General features: G+C 30.2%; 1 protein-coding gene across 1 annotated transcript in view; it reads left to right on the top strand.

Moving 5' to 3' along the window:
- LOC107446012 (kielin/chordin-like protein) overlaps positions 1-24,784 on the top strand; it is a gene marked incomplete in the record, with an annotated part of 171,960 nt that overhangs the window by 1,645 nt on the left and 145,531 nt on the right. Inside the window, 2 exon segments of the mRNA XM_071183690.1 lie at positions 19,778-19,801; positions 23,505-23,723. Of these exon segments, the coding sequence (XP_071039791.1) occupies positions 19,778-19,801; positions 23,505-23,723 (243 nt within the window).

The raw sequence follows: 24,784 nt of genomic DNA, 5'->3' as shown, positions 1-24,784 counted from the left end.
AAGACAATGAGTTGGTTAGGTTTTGTTCAATGAACTAAAAGAAACGTGATGTTATTAATTTTTTCAATCTAAGTTCTACTTATTTTGAACTAACTTTGCATAGAAATGCGAATAAAGAAGGGTTAGGATTTAAAAAAAGTACAGACGATGTTCTATAGCACTTTCATATGAATTGTTCTAAATAATTCAGCGTTACGTAGGAATAAAATAAATAGTTTTTAGTATGTATTTTTATTTTTTTTAAAAATGTTTTAGCTGTTGATAAAAAAAAGTAGCGTAATAAAATTGCCTCAAGTAAGTTTTTAAAATAACGTTTGGTTGAGTGCAATACATATTTTAAGGCTTTCTTATAATGCATACATATGATATTTTTTATATATAAAAATTAGATTCCTCTGAATTGCAAAATATTGAAATTAAGATATTTCGAGGGTATAAAAATATTAGGATTCCAATTATTTTTCAAATAATGAAAAAGTATGTTTTTATCTCAATTAGAGTGTGAGATAATTTTTTTTTCTCCATTTCGAATTTTCAATGATGTTGAAACTTTACTCTTTTGGATATTTTATTCGATTTTTTTATGTTTAAAAAGATATACAATCAACCCCGCTTAAAGAAATAATATTAGTTGCAGCCAATCTATTAAATTAAGCGGATTATTCGATTAAAAGGGGAATGAATTATTCAATCTTAAATTCTAAATTATATTGCTAAAAATTACATTTAAATTATATTATTCAAAATTTATTTTTTTAATGGTATCAAATGCATAGTACAAAAGTATAATGAAGAAATCATTTTATTCCTTCCAAAAAATCTGTAATTCTAGACTGTTTTGATATCCGCCTAATTAGTCTATTCAACAAAATTTTATTTTCTCTATCTTTTTATAATAAAACTTTCATGACTTGCGTATTCCTTTCAAATGCTTTCAGAAATTTTAATTTCTTTTTAAATCTTCAAAACTCGAGAAATTGATAAACTATTTCAGTTAGGGATTCTTTGAAATTTATTGCTATCAGAACTTTCCAAATCAACTCACATCATTCCTTTACACGCTCATCGTGTAACCAACTCAGAATGCGTTCAATCAAACATATTCTTGTTTCTCATTGTCAAAGATAAAGGCAAGTTTCAGCTTACCTTTTTCTACAGTGTTTTCTTTCTGCAGTTGTGGTATTACTTATACATCTTATTAGCTCTATATAAGCATTTATTATTTCTAATCTACAATGTAGAAAAGATGATTCATGCATAAAAATGATATATAAATTTCGTTAATTAAAAAGGTGATGATGGTTAAAAACAGTTTATCGCGGCAAGCCGTATCTTAATCTTAATTCCAACTCACAAGCTTGAAAATTTTGAGGGGAAAAAAAGTCATTATTTATTCAATGCGTTTGGAGCACCATCTGCTGACAGTTTTTAAGATGAAAGCTTGGGAAATTCTCCCACCTTGAGTTTCGGAAATGCATGATGAAGCTCAACAGAGTCCCAGTCATCATTATGGCATCAATTAGATCAGTATATGGTACTCCTGAATCTTTAAGTTCGTGTAAAAGCATATCTGGTGTTGGTGGTACCAGGTCTTCTAGATCTTCGAAAAAGTACATAAGTGGTCATGAATTTATGATGCTTTCAACATCACAAATATGACTCTTCATCGAGAAGATTTGCTATTCCAAAGAATCTTCGTAGAATTGATTTATTCCAGTCCTTCCGTGAAAAAATACACCAGGATGCAGAAGGAGGATTGAATTTACAGTGAATCTTTTTCGAAGTAGCAGTCACTTACTTTTCCGAAGTCTACTGATTTTAGATAGCAACTGCTTGTGTCAGATTAGTACCGTTCTCAGAAAAAAACCATTACTGGTAGTGATATGAACCTTCCAAATGCCAAGAGAAAACTATTTGTGGAAAGTGAAGTAACTAATTCAACAGGAATGACTCGGAAAACCAAGCAGGTGAATAGCACGCCCCTACTGTTTCCATCCTTCAAAATGAGTGGTCTACATGAATCCACTCTAATCACCTCGAAAATCAATGCTTCCGGTGCAAGATTTTCAGATACTTAGGACTTCAGTTGGCTAAGTGTAGAATCTTTTGCAAATCACATGTTTCTTAACATTTCGCTGAACTGTTTTTCTGCATCTGAGAATCCAATATTGTTCTCTCAGAACTGACATTACATTTTGAGTTCCGGAATGATTTAGTTCTTTGAGTTTATCAGGTACAAGACAGTGAGTGACGTTATGGTCCGATGGTAGAACAATAGGATACTTAAATGTTCTCAGATCCTTCCTCATAGCTATTCTTGTTCTGACTCATATAATACTTTGACCATCCGTTATAGTTTAGAAAGGCTTGGTTTCTTCTGTCAAACAGTCTGCGCGTACTTCATAATAAACAATTTAGTATTTTTCATTTCTTTAATAGTCAGCTGTTTCTCGAAGTTTCTTTAATCAGTAGCATGTTTGAAGTTTCTATAAAATCAATAAATCCAAGCAGTTACTCTTGTAATTGTTATGTATGATGTGGAAGTATCATATAACGGAATTTGTAATTTGAATAAATTTGTTGAAGTCACTACAGTTCTTTCAGCGTTGATATCGTCCAAGTCTGGATCGATAATATCTTTTGGCCAAAGCTGTGAGGGGTCTTTCAACAAAATAGGGTCCTTCCACCAGTTACATTGATTACGATACTCTAGAGATGATGGCAGATCATCTGGGTTAAGAGATCCGGGAACGTTATTCTTTTCCTCTGGAAAACTGAGAGATCTAATTTCTTGAACTCTGTTTCAAACAAAAGGAGCCCAATTTTCATTTCTTTTTTGACAAAAAGGGAAGTTTTATGAATTCGACCAGAAAAATAATTGAATATTTTTAAGTCTTAAGTCTGACTTTACTCCATGTGCTAGTCTAGCTTCAATCGTTCTGGATAAAAGTTCAAGCCTGGGTATTGTGACAGATTTTAAAGAAGTTACTCGAGATAGAGCTTGAATGAGCTGCTATGATGTCGAGTCTTCGTCTTCGGTTCTCAATAATATGCATGTAGCATAAGCTACCTTGCTCGCATTACAAAAAATATGTGAACTTAAATTTATCGAACATTCAGGATTGTCCAAGAGACATCTGGGAATTGTTATATTTTTCAATTGACTTAGTTGTTTTTTGCCATTTTTGAAACATTTTTCTAATAGAAAATTATAGTTCTGCATCTCTCAAATGTATTTTAGAGCACTCCAGAAGCATGATCTTTGGTCTTAATGTAGCGTGATACATGTAACCAATAGGATCAAATACTTTGTCAACTTCAAACAGAATTTTTCTTTTGGTAAAAGTCTCAGTCGTTTGCGATGTTTCCTTCAAGTCCAGAATCAATGAATCAATACTTAATTTCCAAATTAGTCCCAAAACAGGTGCTTCTTTCTTAAGGGATTGCTACTTCCTTCGAATTGGGGATATGATCCCTCCCTCTTAGATCAAATTGAGCTCTCTTTAATATATACCGAGATTCAGAAATAAACTTGTTCATATTTTCTCGATCTTCAACACTGGTTGAGCAGTTATCTAGATACAATTTTCTGTAATTTCCAGCATGGATTTTGTTGCTTTTTATAATGGTACCACAGAGTGGCTCTCAACATATACGGACTACAAGTCAAGCCAAACACCACTCTTCTGCATTGGTAAGTTTTGATCTTCGAAGTGTCTTCATTTTCACACCATCGAATGCTTTAGAATAGTTTGTCAGCTTTAGTCAGTTAAATTGGTGAGAAAGCTTTCCGACTATCTGCAATCTATCTATCTGTATTTAATCTATATCTGTTAATCACTGAAGGAATGAGCTCCACTAAATTAGGTTCTTTTTTAAGACAAGCATTGATAGAAGGAAAGCTTTTAATTTTACTCGAACCATAACAAATGGGTCTGATCTTGGTCGTAGAATTTGTTTTATTACAGTTCGGTGTGGCAAAAATTTTTCATAGGTGGCTGTTTCGCCTGGTTCAACTTCTTCAATAATTCCCTCGTGAAACCATTGTTTAAATACTGCTTAATAATCTTCTAATATTTCTGATTTCTTTAAGAATTTTGCACAGCTCTTCAATCTTCTTCAGGCAGTACTTCTATAATTGGGAAAAGTAGGGTGATAAGGGATCCACGGAAGGTTCATTTCAGATCTTCCATCTTCAAGCACCTTTATGTTGTGATTAAAATGATATTCCGTAGCTCTTTCAAAAGTTTTACTCTTGATTCTTTTTCACCTGGGTCTAATATTCCTAACGTATCGAATCTCCACGGATCCGAAATTTTCGCCTCAGCCAAGGGACAAAACTGTATTGGTACATTTACTGCTTTCTGAATCACGAGTTTTACCCATAAGTGCCCAACCTAATCGCTTTTCAAATGCAACGAAACTTTCAGAAACCGATTTCATAATATCGGTGAAAAATTTTCAGCAAAGATCGGTTCCGATGATAAGTAGAACAATTTCTTTAGTTTCTGAGTTCAACCCTTCCATATTTTTGTAGTAGCAAAATTTAATTCCTATCTTATTCATTTCTTTTATCTACGAGCCATCTCCTATTTTAGGAACATCTGTACATATTTTTTCCTGATCGTAAACTTCAAAGTCACATAAATAATCCATATTTAAATTGCTTAAAAAATTTTATATTTATAATGCTGACTTGTTCTTTGTAATCCGTCGGAGAGGCTATAATGTAAGTTTTTTTTGTCCTATTGGTTAATAACCTATCTTATTTATTGTTTATATTAAAAAAGGCGACTTCTAGGATCGTGTGCCTATCAATCCCCTTATAACGATTTCTTTATGGCCGTTTACCCTGCAAATAGTTAAAGTTTGCATTAATATTTTTTGATTACAAGTTTCATTCGATAAAACTATACTTTCCACTTTATCTGCTTTCTTTTCCGGACACATAAANAAAAAACCTTTTTTTTTATTTGACAATAACTTCGTCAAAAAACATGCTTTTTTGGAATTTTTTTTTTAAATGAAAGCTAAAAGTCCAAATTTTCAATGATATAATAAAAATTAATAATATCTAACCCCTTTGTGCCCGTACATCGCGTCAAACTTCACAAAAAATTAATACAATTTTCTATGATTGTTTAGAGTGTAATTGTACATAGTTGCAAAATATATTAATTACAAACAATTAGAGTACATAAAAGTAGAGATTTTAAGCTTCAAAATGAGCTAAAGCAGAAGCATTTCTGATCATTTTTAAAGAAGTTATGACACTTTGAATTTTGCCATTTTTTTTATAAGTTTCTAGGTGTACTGATACTTTTGAGCGGTACTGTATGTCTATTGTTACCGCAAGAGATGCATTTGTTCTTAATCGATTCATTCAATGACGCCGTTAAGATGCGTTTTTATTTTGTTTATTTGAATTCCCGGCTGCACTGCCACGCTTTGTACGGGAAACATTCCGTAACTCGTGTCATCAATGAACTCAAGGCCTTCTCGACTGATCGTTTTTAAAATTTCTAGAATCTCTAATAATTTCTATTCATCATTGTTGCTATTGTTTCTTTAGATATATCTAAAACTTTATCAGAGGGAAATAATTTAATAAGTACAGGACAGAGTAAAAAGCCCCAAAATTTTCTTCATTAATTCCCAAAGATTCCAAATGTCTTGTTTCGGTTTGACAAGAATCAAAAACTTTTTTGATGAAAAAAATATCTGTTTACTTTTCTACTGGGGTTAATCTCGATCATGTATTCAAATGCGAGTTAATTATCGACGTTTTCTTGCCGAAGCGTTCTTCTAATATTTCAATTGCTGGTACATAATTATTACTTGTTAAACCTTAATCGCATCTGAGGCAGATCCCAGTAAATATGTTTTCAAGTAAACTTCTCAGTATTTGATAGATTAGTAGTTTTATCTATAGCAGAGTCAAACTGATCGTAAAATCTTCTCCAGTCTGAGTGATACCCAGAAAATTTTAGTTAAAAGAAGCAGTTTCACAAAAAGGAGGTTCATTTATTCTTATATTAGTATTTATCTTCGGTTCGGAAACATTCGAATTTAATTCAAGAGATACTACCGAAGTCGAAATATTTTTCTATTTTTCCTTTTAATCTGCTTTTACTTCTCGTACAATCTTTGTCAAATATTCATCACACTTTTTAATTTCTGAATGGATTTCTTCACCATCCGTGATACCCTTCTCAATTTCGAGATCAATTTCTATCAAATGTTCTTGTTTTAACATTATTTCAGATATTTAACACATACAATTTATCAATTGTCACCTTATCCTCTTGATATGCATTTTCGATTTTGATTAATAATTTAGTTGTTAATGACCTTGTCGTAGTACGCTTTTGTTCGGATTTCTTTATCGTAATTTCAAATAATCTTAACTGAACTACTTAAACACTTAAGTCACTATTCAATATAACTAAATTTCTATTCGAAAATAAACAAGAAAACTCTTAATGGCGGTCCCTGTTCGGGCCCCAAAAAATATTCAATCCGATGTTTCTTGTTGTCAAAGATAAAGGTAAGTTACAACTTGACTTTTTCTGTAGATCGCCGTGTTTTCTTTCTGTAGCTGGATGTTATTGTGACGAGGCTCTGTAGTATTACTTATACATCTTATTAACTCTAAATAAACATTTATTATTTCTAATCTAAAAAGAATAAACGATGATTAATACATAAAAAACGATCCACGAATTTCGTTAATTAAAAAGGTGACGAGGGTTGATAACAGTTTATTGCGACAAGCCACATCCTAATCTCTATTTCCACTGACGTATTCAAAAATTTTAAGGGGAGAAAAAATTATAATTTTTTTATTGCGTCAGCAGTGCCATCTGCTGACAGTTTTTAAGATGAGAGCTTGGGACGTGGTGTAAGCAATTATTATTTGCATCAGAGTTGTGTTTCCCAAAGTGTGGTACGCGTACCTCCAGGGGTACAGGAATAGTTTAGCCGGTTTACGCGTTCTTTTGTGAAATGTCTTGCAACAACAAAAATTTCAAAAACTTTTATTTAAAAACAGAGCTAGCTATGAAAATCTACGATTACGTATTTTTCTATTGGCTATTTTTGCATAGTTAACTGTTAATAATTAGTGGTATTAACTGCCAGTTGTGATTATTAACTTTTGTGCAATTTTTTTTATCACAGCAGCTGTTAACACAGCAAAAACAATATCATCCTTCTCACTGATGCAAATAAACTTATTAACTAAATTTAGTAAACTAACTAACTTAGTAACTTATAACTTCAGTAACTTATTAACTAAATTACCCAAAAAGAAAAAAATATTTAAAAAAAAATGCATTCATCTTTTTATTAGTGGTATGCAGCGTTACGAAAAATCTAAAAAGGGTACACAAAAATAATAAGTTTGGGAAACACTGCTTTAGAGAAATCGGAACGCACACTGTGCACTAATGCGTAAGCAAGTTTTTAAAACTTTTTCTTGACAGAGCACATATGGTAGAGATCTAATTTCTTGACAGCAAAACAAATTGCTCTGTATCTTTCAACATTCTGAATGATTTGGGAATAAAGTGAGTAAGAGAGGGATAAATCCAATGCATAACTGTCAGCAAGATTTGCTGAACTCTTAAACTATTATATCATTAACACTTGTTTAGAGCAGTAAATAAACAGGAAGTCTCTATTGAAGTGACCACTTTTTGTATTTTTTTAACTAAAGAGCGGAAATTCAATTAGTCAATGAAAAATTTATTAAAAATATCCCCCCCCCCCATTTTGATACCTCTACTTTATGCAATTTGGTGAGGACTGAAAACGACAAATAACCGTTTAAATGAGGAAATTTAACATTAGTTTCGTATAAAATTATTTGGTTCCATTAAATTTATTCCGTATAAGCGGGTTTTTTAAATGATCCGACAATTCCTTAATAACTTTAAAAAATAACTGTTTGAAAATTGTAGTTATTTTGCCTTAGCTTTTTTTGTGAAATCTATAAATAATCCTAGAATCTATTTTTTTAGGAAAAAAATACATACATAATAGAAATAGAAAATAGGACTTTTTTATTTTGAAAATTTTGATATTTTTTTTAAAATCTAATTGAAAGAAATGCTGGTTGCGAAATAAATCATGGGAATTTCACATTGAGTAAGCCAAGCAATTTTAGTATTAAATATTGCATTTTCACTTTTACCAAGCATTTGGAACTGCGATTTTATGAATTCTTAAAATTGTCTTTGAATGTTTCATCGAATATTTATGAACTGTTTTAATTTACTTTTTGAATTGCACAACAATATAAATAAAAAAAGCAATGGCCACATTAAAAAAAAATTTCTGCGCTCTAGACTTTTTCACGCTCTTGCAAAAATCTGAAATTGCGAAGTCTCTGAATTTAAATTTCTAGTTTTAAAACATATTCAAATGACCATATGAAAGATAAATGAATCAACTGAAAAAAAGTAATATGTAAAATTAAAAAATTGAAAGCCGAACCAGAAAATATTTAAATCTAATTTTAACTTAAATAGGGCTGAGCTCTGCCTTATAACTAGAATTAACATAAATAGAAGTAAAAAAAAAATACATATACAAATCTAATATATATGTTACGCTGAAATGTAGAAATCGGAGCCGTGGTGGCTTAGGGGATAGAGCATCCGCCTTCCATTGAGGTGCCTGGGTTCGAATCCCAGCGATGGCTTGTCATAACGTACTCTGCATCCCGCTCGCACCAATCACAGCTCGCATCAACACAAGTAAAATATCCTCAATGCTAGACGGATCATGAGTTAGAGTTCCCTTGTCACCAGGCTTACAGTGGGAGGTTTTCGTAGTTTCGTTCTCTATGTAACGCAAATGTGAGTTAGTTCCTTCAAAGAGTCCGTTGCGAAGGCACATTTCTCCCAACACTTGATCTAGGAGATCCCTTGTCTTGTGGATTGAGTTCAAAGTTACATGTAATGGAGTTGAACATCTTAAAATTGGGTAGGCTGTTATAAAGATATCAGTTATTCTACAGATTATATCTAGCTATCGTGAAGTTTAACCAGAGTGCCAAAAAATGCTCTCAAATAACCTAAGTAATCTGTAAATTGTTTAGATAATTTGTATTATACCTACTATTACTTCGTTAAAGTGAAAAGTACTGAAGAAGCAGCAACGTTTCATTATCTGAAAAATCAAGTTATTAGTTGATAGAACTTTAAAAACTATAATAAAGGGTTTAAAATATTATCACAATTACATAATGTCACATTTTCGATGCCTAAAGAAACAATCAGCGAATTAGTGGGTCGAACGAGAGAATAACAATTTTGATCCGCACATACAATTGTTCAGTAAGTAATTACTATACTTTTTTTCATAGGCAACTTCACACCACATAAACATTTATTTTTGCAGCTTGCTTGGGAAAAAATTTGATTGAGTTTTGAAAGTTTGAAAATATTTTGGTTGGCGCCTTTTCAAATATGGAAACTGAAAAGCTGCGTTTTCGGCATAATTTACTACCGGAAACGTAAAAATGCTGTTCAAGCAAGAGAAAAAAAATTATCCGATGTGTATCGAAAAATTGTAGTGACAGTACGCCAAAACTGGCTTGAAAATTTTCGATCTGGCAGTTTTGATGTTAAAGTTCACCAAGTTCTGGAAAGCCCGTTGAAGTTGGTGAAGAAACAATGTTGTTTCTAACGCCACTTATCATTTCCAGCACGGTGTGGTGCAAAAAAGCGAATTTATGGCAAAGGTGCGTTAGTGGCGCCATCTGTGGCCAAGAATGTGACATTAGCACACACGCGTCACAGCCCGTTCAGGGGCGGATCCATTGATTCATTCATTTATTCATACACATATTTTAATTTTGACCTGAACCAGAGAACGATCCATCTCCAATTCAGTACTCTCTGACTGTTAAGGGAACACGGAGGACTTTGTGACCCGACAGATTTAACCTGCATCAGTCATCATTTACTAACTAAACGGGGAAGGAATCTTCAGTCGGTGGGGATTGAACTCACGACTTCAAGGGACCTACCAACCAGGTGGCACATAAAGACATTAATTGATACAAACCGGTGAACAACAACTGTGATCGCTGAGAAATTAAATTTATCGAATTCGATAGTTCAGGCTTAGGCAAAGTTCTGACGGAAAGAAATTTTTTCCGTCTCGTTGACGTGTGAAATTTATTTCGATCCATTTTTGAATCTCTTAGAATGGGTTGTCTACAAATTTGTTAAGGTATTAAAACCTTTACTTTAAATGCGGAGGTCAAAAATCACCGGGATAAAATTTTTTACCAGTAAACTAAAAAAAATTATGAGTGTGGAATCTGTCAGAAAAGTGGCAAAAGGTCAATTCATAATTCAATTTACTTACTACAAGAAAATTGTCTTTCAATAAAAAAGCGAAATTACTTTCCAAACTATTCAATAAAGTGTTGTAATGTTTTTTTTCAATCAAATCTTTCGAATTCTGTTAGCTTATGTAGAAATATATAGCGAAATGAGATATTCGATAGACTTGAATCTTATTTGAACTTAAGTCGAACTGTTTTTAGACACAAAAGACATGATTCAACTTGGCATTTAATTTAAAATTTGATAAAATTTTTGAAGTATAATTCTACTTGAATAAGAATTTATTCAACCGCAAAATTGTAGATTGATTGCTTTTGTACCAACGTCGCTATAAATAGACTAAGACTACACAGCTCCATCACCTTTTACATTTTATCATAATCAATTTCTAAGAAGTAACTTTGTTCTTATAATAATTTCGTCTTTTCTTTGATTTCTTTAAAGATATATTTTTTTCTTTAAAAAAAATACTTGGTTTGATTTTAGTTTCATTGCTTTAACTATGTAAATTTTGTATTATCTGTTATCTTCTGTGTTCATTCTATTAGTTTAAATCTAAATGAATTCTCACATGAATATGTTTTAGGTAGTTTATTTTTAATTTTCTCTGTGAAAATAACAAAAAAATAAAAATAATCGACGTCCTAACGTTTCGTGTTTTCCTATTTTAGAGAAAAGTTATATGATATGATCAAATAAAAAAAAAATCTAGATTTCTTTGGCTAACATCATAAAATTTAAGTCATAATAGTACTTATCGACAAATTATTTGTTACTTAAAAGCATTTACCAGTAGTATTTATTTAAGATTTTTTCTTAACACTAGAAGGACTGAAACTTAGTATATACCTATATTGCCCAAAAGCAGTCAAATTGACTGCATTGTGAATTCGTAAATAAATTTGCTTAAAATTAATTTTTAACTTTTGTTATATTTACAGTTATATAACAAGTTCTTTGTAAATATTAACAATAAAAAAATCATATATTGTACAAAAATTTACAAAATTCTAAGAAGTTGTGTCATTATATACATCATTGTTTTTTGAATTGAAATTAAAAGCAGTCAAAATGACTTCTTTAGGCAATCTAGTGTTAATATTATTTTCTGTTATTATAACTTTTATGATTTTTATTGTTATTCATAATTAGAGGCTTTAAGTTAAAAAGTAGTGTTCCTTTATTGTATTATAATTCGTATTCATCGTATTTTTTTTTGTTCAATTCAATAATTATTTCAATTTGGATGCGAGAAAATTGAGAATGGAAAATTAGATCTATGGAACTAAATCTGTGTTAATGCATTAAATTTTTTTTCTAAAGAATAATTTGTAATATTTGTATGGAAATCAATGCAGATTTCTAATAAATGCTTATTATGTTACAATAACCATTACCATGAATTTATGCATAAAATGTAGAATGTGTGTGTAAACCGGATTGCAGGTATACCATAAATACGACATTCAACATGAAGCTAATTACGAAGCCCCAAGAAAAATTATATTTTCAGAATACTTCGCAATCTTTAATAGAATCCCTTCTTAGTATTTATTCAACTATCATTGAAATAGATTTCTTAATTGAATTTCTGAATTTTCTTGACTTTATAAACTTTTCTATAGCTTACATATTTCTTCCATTTTAACAAGGTTTCCCTGCATTAAAATTCTGAAAAGTGCTTATTTCAGCTTTAATTATCAAGAAACCTGATGAAATTCATGAATTTCCAAAGTTCATATAATTTTAAGGTTACTATAATTCTGAATTTGGTTTTGTCGTTCATAAATGAGTGTTATCCGGCATTGGATACTTGGAACGCATTTTTTGTGCCGGTTCCGGGGATTAACCGGGTAATGAAAATCTGACCAGGTACAATCTCTATTTTAAATTAATTTCCTAACATATAAAAATTACATTTTCTTTGAAAATAAGTGAAAATTTACCCCAATCATTTTAAATAAATTTCTTAATGAATTATTTTCAATACTAATGGATTAAACATAATTTAAAAAAAAACGTAATTTGAAATAAAATATTAATGTCGCATAATTTTTTGAGAGAAGTACATAAAAATTTAATTCAAGACTTGCAATGTAGTCATGTGTTTAAAGCGTGTTTATGCAAAATGTTTTAAATTTTATTTTAAATAACAATAAATTGAACTATAATAATTTAAAGATTCGCCGTAATAAAAACCGTATTCAGAACTAACTTTATTAAAGATTCAAATCAACACTAAACCTCAAAGATAAAAATTCTACCTCAAATAAGTAACTTCTATCGAACTCATAACATAAACATAGAGATTCTTAAGATATGGTGAATCTTATCTTATATATACTAAATAGAGCACACAAATATGGGTCATTTCTTCTTTTTCTAGAAACACGTGTTAAGATATTAAAAAAAAAGGACAGACTTTGATGTAAACAAGACTTTCTGAAAATTTGATATAGGACAAAATGTATTTTCGATACTTTTTTATGAGAGTTCTTCTGATATGTTATCTATAAAGGAATTCACTCTATTACACTAAGATCGATTTATTGAGTTTATTTCCGGATTTTTCATTGTAAACTTTCTCGGAATTCGGAGTAACCAGAAAATGGGTATTCTAAGAAAAGTATAACTTTCGGAGTTGCAAGAAAAGTATTGAAATACAAGGAAACTTTAAAATTATTTGATTGAATGAAAGGAACTTGGAGTTGTCACCTGTCTGCGGCAATCAAACAGGTTTTGTTCTGTTCGTCCTTTTCATGAATTGGTTGCTTCCTATAGCGTTTTTATTTTTATTCAAAATATTAGTTCGCAACCACTGGGGTAATTTATATTTTTAGCTAACTTCTCTTTTGACGAGACTCCTAAAATTACAAATTAAGGTTGGTCATTACTGTGTGTTACGCATTAGATATTTTCCATTATTGCTAATAAAATTATTATTGATTTTTAACAAAAATGTTTATCAAAATATAAATAAGCAAAAAAATAGAAAGGTGAAGAAATTTTTCTTGGAACTTGTGAAAAGCTAAGAAAAAAGCAGAGCAAAATTTTAATGAGACGTCAGTTTAGAAACTTATGAAGTGACATAATTTCTCTCTCCTGGACTTTAAGTTATCTCTTTCGCATTTTATTGTACGATAAAAAATATTTATCTGGGAATTACCTAGAAATTATTAAATTGTCTTGAAAATAGTACAAATTCACCACCACTGAATTAATATAAATTTTTTTAATGTTAAGCTTTTTAAGATGTACTTGTTGATGGTTCTTAGTTACTCTTTTTTATGAGAAAATACAAGGCTGTTTAATACAATCAAAAGTCTTCAAAATCTGAGAAAAGATCTTCTTTAAGCGCTTTATTTAACGTGCTTGCCGTTTTCTTCTATTCTTAATGTGTAGGCTTTTCTTTTAGTTACTATGTCTGTTTCTTTTTTTTTTAATGCATGGTAAAGTATTTATTTACACGGAGAAAAAATTCTGGCAATATTATCGTAATGTATGATAATGTCTGATTAAAAAAAACACTCCCAGAATTTTGTTTAATAAAACCCGAAGTATACCGTATTTAACCCATTTATCTATAATTTTTCCGTTCATGAATAGTAACGGTTAATCGAAATGTCTGGTTTTCAAAAATATACACAACTAAAATACGCAACTAAAAAGTAAATTTAACCGAATAAGTGGTCTTTATGCCATGCTCTGAGGTATCATGATAAAATTACCGATTTTTTTCACATGCTATGAAATCATATTTTATTGTTATTTTTACAAAACCCATTACCAAATCACTTCAATAAAAAATTCCCGAGCTTTTTGGTGTTCTCATAGAAGTAGAAATACAACAAATTTCACCATATTCTTGTAGTCTTGATCACGCTTTGTTTTCAATATAGGAATAATTCAAAAACCATTTCACTTTAAAATCTGCAAATTTCATTTTTAATCAAGAATTTTTTTTAACCCTCGATTCTGATTTCTCGTTGTTTTTTTTTATACCTTTTTTTTCATGAGAAAACTTAACAGACCTATAGAGGTTGTTTTCTGTTATCAAATATCCTGAAATCTTGAAAAATAATATATCTTTCAGAAAACTTGTATTTTTTTCTCTCCTTTCCTTCCTTCCTTTCTTTTGTGTTTTATAAAGTGCAGACGTTTTCATTGATGAAGTGCTAAGGAAGATCCATTATGAGTCATTAAAAAATAAATAAATAAATAAAAAAAAACGAAGGGTATGGAACATTAGGTCAATTTGCTTAATCTCTTCCTAGAACTCTTAAAACACACTTCAGTCAGGGACGACTGGTCAGGTGCCGTCCCTGAACCTGACAGGGAATGATGCAGTTAGTTCCGAACCAATTAGGTGAGAGACATGTTGCGTGTATTTTTCGAATGCATTTTGAAGGGCGAAGGTATCACGACAGGGGAGATCTTCCGAAACAAAAGAACAAATGTATTTATTATTACGCTGGTGTCTCTTTTATGGGGAAAATTACATTACGAGGTCGCCTATGTTTTGAAAAAAATTTGACTTTTTATAATGCGTGGATAATGATCTTTATAGGTGTTATAAATATTTTACAAGTTTTTTTTTCCCTTTCTTTCTGATATGATATAATGCTAGCCAAATCATTAGAACAAGGGAATGCAAATTATGCTGAAATATTTCTGAAGACATGCGAAATTTTTCAAAAATTTATTCGGGCATGTTGCGAATTGCAAAGAGCATAACTTAAGGGGAAAAAATTAATTTGGAAAAAAAAAAGGTGTACTTTTCATTTTTATTTTGGTTTTAGCCACAGTTTTATACTCATCACAGTAAAGATTTTAACTTCGTTATCTATTCATATTCAATATCATTTAGAAGTTAAACCTAAAACTGAACTCTCTGTCAAACTTTATCTTTGTTTCGTAATTTGGTAGAGACTCAATACAGTTTTTTCACGGCTTTTAAAGTACCGGGAGCATTTAATATTTTGTTTTTTGTCGTCTTTCAGACCCCCTATGAATTCCAGAAGTCTAGGTTAGGAGACAGGGATCAATTGCTAAAAGATACTTAAAACTAAAAAGGGTGATGCCTCATGGGAAAAAAAAACTGAAGGCAATTTTTTATGATAAACTAATAACGTTTTGTAAAAAATAGTAATGTAGACTTTCGGTGACTATGTGAATGATTTTAAATTATGCTATTTTGCAAATCTTTGCATAATTTATAGGGTCCTTCAATTCCAAACTTGGAATGGGATTTTATAAAACCACTACTTAACTCCACCGGGGATGGAATCCCAGGTAATGACAGTTCGCAGTATTTTAAACCCTGAACTATCTTTAAGAAATCATGCGTTACATTGTTTTAAATTGTTGGTGGGCATGCTTAGAGAATGTATGAAATTTTGTAACAGAATCAGAATATTAATACCAAAATTTTATGAGTGTTCGTAAAATATAAGATTCACACAAAATTTTTAATTGCGTCGGTAGTATAATGAGGTCAAGGTGAGTGAGGTCAATTGACCCCACTCTCCCCTACACATGATTGTTGTTATGATCACCAGTCTCATTCAAACACATAATTAAATAAAATTTGAATAAGGATTTCTAACGTTTTGCTTTGCTTTAGAAGGGCTATCATGTGTTTAGCTAATGTAGCGTGACAAAAGGAGAGGTCAAAAGGGTGATATCATTTCTGGACGAAATAAGAATTAATATCGTATTGAGCTTTGGATAAACACTAAGGATTCCAACAAAATACTAAAATGTTCACACAACACAGAAATGTTAGTTGAAAACATAATGGATTTCTTGTTTTCGCTTCTTTTAAACTTTGAAGCAAAATTATAACTTTTTTTGCCTTGACAACAAAGAAGAGCGACATCAAAGTGAGAAATTTCTAAAAGAAAATTCTCTTCTCTCGTAGACAGAAGAGGTTAAGAGCGAATAGTTAGTTCATTTCAACAAACAAATTGTTCGATATTTTTGTTTTAATTCTACTTATCATTTTATAGAAAAATAATTTATAGCAATATTTCAGATTTTTTAACATTTTCCTTAGAATTTTATTCATTTTGCGAGTTGATATTAAATTAAAGAAATTTATGCAGGAATATGTTGTACGCCTAAGCACTGAAATCTGTAATTTTCTAACCATAAATTAGACAAAATATTTATAAATCAATGATGTTGTATATCTAAAACAGATGCGCGCAAATCTTAATCACGCAAATCTTAATCGAACAAAGCGAATTACGCAGTTGTCTGGAGCATGAGTTTTCATTTATTATTTAATCAACGTTATTTCCGATGACAATTGCGATTCAAGCATTGTATCTTTTCAAAATATAACTTTAAAATTTATACAATGTAATTTGTCCATTGTTGACAACATTTTATTTGAATTTTTAATAAAAATAATTAGATATTTATTTCAGTAAAGAAAACGAGGGAAACAAAAATAAAAATANCTTGCTCCGGACAGCAAATAAATATTTCAAAGTGGTAGTTTATCAATTGTGATTCTTGGTTTAATAAATTCAATTGAGTAGATTTTTATCCACCGCTATTTCTAAATAATTCGTAGACTTATATAATTCAACACTTTATTGTTTTAATGTGATGCTATACCTTTTAATAAGCAAGCAAAAATAGTTAAATATTTACAAAATTTACTTTGTTGTTATTTACCGTTTTTTTAATTATCTTGGTGCGTCCGGAGCATTTGGCATCTCTGCCTCTATCAAACTTTATCTTTGTTTCGTAATTTGGTAGAGACTCAATACAGTTTTTTTCTCGTCTTTTAAAGTACTGAGAGCATTTACTTTGTTTTTGTCGTCTTTCAGACCATCTGTGAATTCCAGAAGCCTTGGTTAGGAGAGAGCGATCAGTTGCTTAAAGATACTTAAAACTAAAAAGGGAGATGCCGCAGAGAAAAAAAAACTGAAGGCAATTTTTTATGATAACTATTAACATTTTTTAAAAAGTAATAATGCTGACTTTCGGTGACTATGTGAATGATTTTAAATTATGCTATTTTGCACATCTTTGCATAATTTATAGGGTCCTAATTATAATAAATTTGCTTTTTCTTCAATTCCAAGCTTGGAATGGGATTTTCTAAAAGCTCTACTTAAGTCCACAGTGGATAGAATTCCAGGTAATGACAGTTCGCAATATTTTATACCCTGAACTATCTTTAAGAAATCATGCATTACTTTGTTTTAAATTGTTTTTGGGCATGCTAAGAGAATTGTGGAATTTTGTAACAGAATTAGAATATTAGTATAAAAATTTTAAGAGTGTTCGTAAAATATAATATTCACACACAAATTTTTTATTTGCATCGGTAGTATAATGAATAAAGTTTGGGAAGCATAATTCTGTTCTGAGAAAAAGTAAAAATTCGTCGAGGTTTTTTCCTTGCACTAATTTTCTGTATGATGACATACTTGGAAGGGAGGGAGGGTTTTCGCAAAATTGTGGCAATGGAGGGAGTTCCAAGAACTGTGACATAACACAGTTTGATAAAAATTAAAACATTCAAAGTAAGCAGATTTTATATCTTTCTGTTATTTATTTTCAAATTTTTTCATCAAAATAAGTACACATGATTGTTGTTATGATCACCAATCTCATTCAAACACATAGTAAAATAAAATTTGAATAATGATTGCTAACGTTTTGCTTTGCTTTAGAAGGGCTATCATGTGTTTAGCTAATGTAGCGTGACAAAAAGAGAGGTCAAAAGGGTGATATCATTTCTGGACGAAATAAGAATTAATATCGTATCGAGCCTTGGATAAACACTAAGGATTCCAACAAAGTACACAACACAGAAATGTTAATTAGAAACATAATGGATTTCTTGTTTTCGCGTCTTTTAAATCCTGAAACAAAATTATAACTTCTTTTGCCTTGACAACAAAGAAGAGAGACATGAAAGTGAGAAATCATAAGCTTGAACGCGTTAGCGTACATGCTTACAAATTTCTAAAAGAAAATTCTCTTCTCTCGCAGTCAAGAGAGGTTAAGAGCGAATAGTTAGTTCATTTCAACAAACAAATTGTTCGATATTTTTGTTTTAATTCTACTTATCATTTTATACAAAAATAATTTATAGCAATATTTCAGATTTTTTAACATTTTACTTAGAATTTTATTCCTTTTGCGAGTTGATATTAAATTAAAGAAATTTATGTAGGAATATGCTGTAAGCCTAAACACTGAAATCTGTAATTTTCTAACCATAAATTAAACAAAATATTTATAAATCAAAGGATGTTGTATATCTAAAACAGATGCACGCAAATTTTAATCAAATCCAATAAGCGAACAAAGAGAATTACGCAGTTGTCCAGAACATGGGTCTTCATTTATTATTTAATCAACGTTGTTTACGATAACAATTGCAATTCAAGCATTGTATATTTTCAAAATTTAACATTAAAATGTATAAGATGTAATTTATCCAGTGTTGACAACATTTTATTTTTATTTTTATTAAAAATAATTAGATATTTATTTCAGTGTAATTTTCAGCTAGTTTTTCTGCTGCTAAATCTTTTTTAGTTAAGTGATATTTCTCTTTAAATGAAAAATTAAATTTCGATTAATGCTATTGTGCTGTATAATTGATAATTAGTTTTTGGTAGCAGAAAAAAAAGGCTTTTTTGTAAAAACCACTCTTAATATTTTTAGAATCATTGTTCGAAATGAATACAAAAAAAATAATTAGCCAAACTAACATTTAAGTGAGGAACAAATAAAATTGACAGCAAATCACACTTCAAGAGGATGGATGTAATCAACAACAGGACATGTGAGATAGTGGAAAGAAAAGTAGAAAGATGTGGGAACACCTTTAGGTTTTGATTATTAGTAAACCTTTCTTCCCCTATCGTAATTTCTATAACGTTTTACGTCTCTTAAATGTTAATTTGTGACCTCATTATGTATACTATTTTTATTTTTCATGTTTTATAAGCATTTTAAAAATGTACATTAAGGGCGATCTTTGCGGAATACCCACTATATTTCCTCTTCGATGTACTACATTTTAAGAATTTATTCTAATTGAAAATAAACGCAGTTTTGAGTTTTCATTTAAATTAATAGTTCAAAGGAATTGATGTTTTCTTAATATGTATTTTCAGAAAAATTAATTATTTAAAAATGTTAATATAAAGTATCAAAGAGAAAAAATAAATCTGGTAGAAAAGTATCGATATATGGAGATTTATGTATTTTAACAAAAAAGCGATAAATTAAAATATGCAGCAAATGCCTCAAGACGAAATTTTAAAATCGCACAACAGAAAAGTTTATAAAATGCAAAATATATGAAATATTTGTCGAGTTCTGAAATATTGATGTTATATAGACTTTTACAATGACTAATATATTCCTATCCTTTTTTTCAGAGTCTATTAAAGAAGCTTCAAAAGGTGAGTTTGATTTTGAACCTTCAGAAATATTTATATTTGCATTTCTTTCATTCTATTGAATAATTCACGTTTTACGTTCTAGTATTAAGTAAGATTTTTCTCATACAATTTTTTTTTGTGTTAGTGTTTGATGTACATTCCCGTAAGAATAAAATAGAGTATGAATAAATGTTGAACTTCATATTTCGTAACAGTTATAAAGATTGTTAAGACAGAATTCTGTCAGATGTCTAAAACTTGTTCAAAACAAATGATTGTTCATTAATTGTATTTCAATATGCACGAAAGGTTTAATGAGAAAGCCAGATAGTGTGATAATAATTCAATAGCCAAAATAATTTTAAACAAATTAAACTAATTGGATACAATAAGAATAGATTTAGTCCATCTCCTAGGAACATACGCAAGCATGAATTGAAAAAGGTAAATGGAAACAATAATTTAATAAATTTTTAAACAATTAATGTAAGAATGTGTGCAAATTAAGTGTCCATATCATAATTAGGTCTGAAAGCTTGTTTCACAAATAATCAGTCATGAAAATATTCAGATTGCATTAAGTACGCATGCATTCTTTAATTTCCGAACAACTTCAGCCATAATAATGAAAGTAGTGTCTAGTTGTAGTAAAGTGGATGCGCGCAACAAGATATTTTAAAGTGCTATCTGATAGGAAACAGTGAACTTATAACATCTCTAGAACGGTAAGAGTTATAAGAAAAATGGGGGACTACAAAGTTGTAGGCAATAAACGATTTAGTACGATTAGACGCCCAGTTTATATTAATGTTGAGAAAAGAATATTTAAAACGTGTATTTATTTGTTCAAAATACTCTAAGTTACCCCGTGACGTAATGATGTAAGGAAGGAAAGGAATCGCAACTAGTTATCACAAGATACTATTTCATTCGATTTTCTATTATACTTTATATATCGATAACAAAGGTAGTAAGTAGTAAAGGTAGTAAAGGAGTAAGTTATTCTCGCTACAAACCATTGTGGGCTAGGGAGTTTATGGAGGTTAAAGCAAATTTTGTGGCAACAGCATAATGATAGTGTGATAGCATAATGAAACAGCATTGTATACTAACCACCTTTATTTCTCACTCAAACTGATACTACACAGACAAGATGATACACAAGATGGTAAGTCTAAAGTTAGTGGGGCCGCCACCGGTGTAATAATATTTTCATTTCAAACAATCAGTAATGACTCGCAAACTACAATTGCCAGAAGTGGGTTTCGAACCCAGTAAAATTATTTTGTGTTTTTTGCTTCTTTATTTTTTCCTTAGTTCATTTCGTTTCGTCTTAGTACCAGAAAATGTGACGCATGTCTTAAGCATTCCTTTTTAGCATTAACTAAATCGTTTACGCTCTGCAACTTTGCAATTCTCTTTTTCCAATTACTTGTACCGTTTTTGCTATACGACGATAAGTCTGCAGTTTTTTCACCAGGTGGCAATATGAGCATTCTCTTCTTGTAGCTGTTTTATTATACCTAGATACTACTTATTATTGCTACACTCTTAGTCATTCCTAAGTAAAGATGTTGTAAACAAACTTTAGGGTGCAAATGAATTTCCGTTGATTTCAAAATGTTTTTTTTTAAATTTTTTTTTACACTCTTTGAATAAAAAGTAAATTATTTCCCACAAACCCCGTGGAAGGTGAAGGGGATTAAGGCTCCACAATATCATGACACATCGAGATGAAGTTGGGTGAGCCGACAGCATTCCTTCAAAGACAGCATTCGTTCAAAGTGACAGCTTAGAATCTTAAATATTTTACAATATTATAATTTCTAAAAATAAATTCCTAAATCTCAGTGAATGTAATTATTAGGAGTCGAACACGCTCTGTANCTAGTGGTAATTGTTCATCGAATTCTATCCCAGATAAAATTTTGGAAGGGGAGTAATGTGGCGTAACTACCACTATAAATATTAAATACCAAATCAATAATATATAAGACATGTTAACTTGAATATATCACGAGGTACCTTTTGATAGATGAAGGTTGACATAGTCTAAGATTAATTCCTCACAAATATACCTTCAAACATATTTAACAGAATGCACTTATGATAAAACTAATTGTTTGTTTATTACTAGAAAAATAACTCAAAGTGATACAATCAGAAATAAATAAAAACTATGAAACTGTAATACATTCGGAAAAGGAGAATTAAGAACTTTATTCAACTTTCTAGATTTAACTCTAACGCGAATGCCAGTTCAACTGCTAAAATGGAAAAGTGTTGAATTCATCTAAAACCTAAGAACAACATGCTTTTCTGAATAAATATATAATTTAAATTTCGTTTTTCTCTTTAATTGTTAATCACTAAGCATGGATCAGAATATGAAACAGTGGCTATCTAATCACGTGATAATTGTTGACCAGAAATTCCGGTTTTCAAATTTATAATTCTTATTACATATGTTTAGTAAAAATTACAAATCTGAACAGTAAATTTAACCGCATTAATGGTTTTTATCGCAAGCTCTAAGGTATCATGTTAGAATTACCTAATTCTATATTTAATTGTTAATTTTATGAAAATCTTCGGAAAATACTACAGAAACACTGTAAATTTACTTCTACTAGTGGGCTGCGTCCCCTGCTCGCTAACGCTCACCAACCCCCGAAAATTGCTACACAATCTTATATGGTTTGCTTTGCAAACCAAGCTCGCTTCGCTCGCTACTAGCTTCGGTACATTGCAAATGCGCGAAATTCTACGAATTCAAAACAATCATTTAAATCCATATAAAAACTTGAAAAAAAAATACATTTTTCTAGTAAATACGAAGTCATTAAAATATATTTGAATTCAAATAAATGACATGTAATTCATTAAACCTATTAGAAATGTGCTATAGTATAAAATCTTAAAGCGTAACAGCACGACTGAGACTCATTTTTCAATGAATAACTAATAACAATAATAAAACAAATAAATTCGTGATATAAATCAAAAAGCGTCAAATAAATTAGTAATATATTAATTCGTGAAAAAAAAACGCTTTCGACAAAATACTAAAGTAGAGATCTATCGACAAAGAGTACTCACTTCTGTCAAGCTTAATAGTATGAGATTGCCGCAGCTGATGCTCTCTGGTTATTTCAGTTTCCGTTTTTAAAAGCGCTATATGTTGAGCCACATCAGCTAGATTTGGCATGCGACATTTTTAGCGGTAATCATTGGTCGATTTTCTAGCGTTGATATTCGGGGAGTTGTAATGAGGCTCTTTTTTGTCGCCGTGTAAGAAATATATATATATATAAAGATTCTGGNGTTGAGCCACATCATCTAGATTTGGCATGCGACATTTTTAGCGGCAACCATTGGTCGATTTTCTAGCGTTGCCATTCGGGGAGTTGTAATGAGGCTCTTTTTTGTCGCCGTGTAAGAAAAATATATATATAGATTCTGGTAGCTGTTATCAAGCTCTTTTTCTTAGAGTAGAAAACAATTTGAACCATCAAAAGTTGTTCAAAAAATAAAAATATTTCGTTAATTTGTCGAAAATTTACGTTATTTGAATAAATTGTAAATTTACCTAAGACTGGTTTAATTGAATACGTTTTAATTTAACTTGTTAATCCTGTTTGGATTCTGGTCAAGTAAGATGTTATTTTAATGATTACACATTACTTATTTTACTTAATTCTAAACAGAAATTTAAATATTTCAGGAGGTCACCAATGTGAATACAATGAAAAGAAATATTCGGAAGGGGAGGAAATAATAGCCACAAGACGTATGTGTTTGACATGCAACTGTTCAAAAGATTTTTATGAACCTAATAATGTCGTTTGTGATGTTATTGAATGTAAAAACATCGGACCTTTAGAAAGAGGATGCATGCCTATTTATAATGACATTGATTGCTGCCCTGTTGATTGGAATTGTGGTAAGGATTTCATTTAAATACCTTTAAGACTAATTTATTGCATTATAATTTACTGAGATGTACAATCCAAAAGCAATTGAAGCGAAAAAATATACTTTAAAATAATACATCCTTTTCTTTATAATCATTCTGGAAAAACTTCCATTAACTTCTAGAGATCGTGAACATTAAGATCATTTAGATTCATTCATGTGAAGGGTGCGGAAAGAAAGTAATTATATTACAAGGTTCCAACAACGTGCGGCAATTAAATTATTTTCTCTTTCTTACGTATATTTTCCTAAACATTCTCACTTCAATTTTCGTTTTAGTTTTCCGTTAGCATCATACCTTTTGTTGTTTCTTCTCTCTTATCCAGTTTTTCCGTATTATCCATATTTTTTTTTTGTTGTCATCTGGAAAAAATTAAAAATCATACAGGATTGCTCTCCTGTAATATAATTTATCCCCTCCTAAAGAAAGGTATTTAGTTATAATATTTATTTTTCTTATTTTACTCTGTCATTATTAAGTTTTTAATTTTGATTGCTTTCTAAATTATGAGTTTAAAAAAAGCAAAAAGCTTTTTCTTTATTATAAAGTAATTCTATGATATTAAGTTATAATTAGAGCCCGGATTTTGATGACCTAAAAAATCTCAACTAATGCCCTTAAAAAGTGAAAAAAGTATATGTTCTTGTGTCNATATTTTTTTTGTTGTCATCTGGAAGAAATTAAAAGTCATACAGGATTGCTCTCCTGTAATATAATTTATCCTCTCCTAAAGAAAGGTATTTACTTATATAATATTTATTTTTCTTATTTTACTCTGTCATTATTACGTTTTTAATTTTGATTGCTTTCTAAATTATGAGTTTAAAAAAAGCAAAAAGCTTTTTCTTTAATATAAAGTAATTCTATGATATTAAGTCATAATGCTACATTTAAAGATGGCTTGATTTGAATGGGTATCTAAGCTTATTAACCGTTTCACAATTTTTACTTTTTGGTGTAAATTACAAATTATATGCTGTTATAAATTAGCGTTAAAGAGATTCCTTAATTGATTTAGAATTTTACCA

This window comes from Parasteatoda tepidariorum, chromosome 7 (assembly GCF_043381705.1).
Source record: "Parasteatoda tepidariorum isolate YZ-2023 chromosome 7, CAS_Ptep_4.0, whole genome shotgun sequence".
Taxonomy (NCBI): domain Eukaryota; kingdom Metazoa; phylum Arthropoda; class Arachnida; order Araneae; family Theridiidae; genus Parasteatoda; species Parasteatoda tepidariorum.
This window is presented reverse-complemented; position numbering and strand designations above follow the sequence as displayed.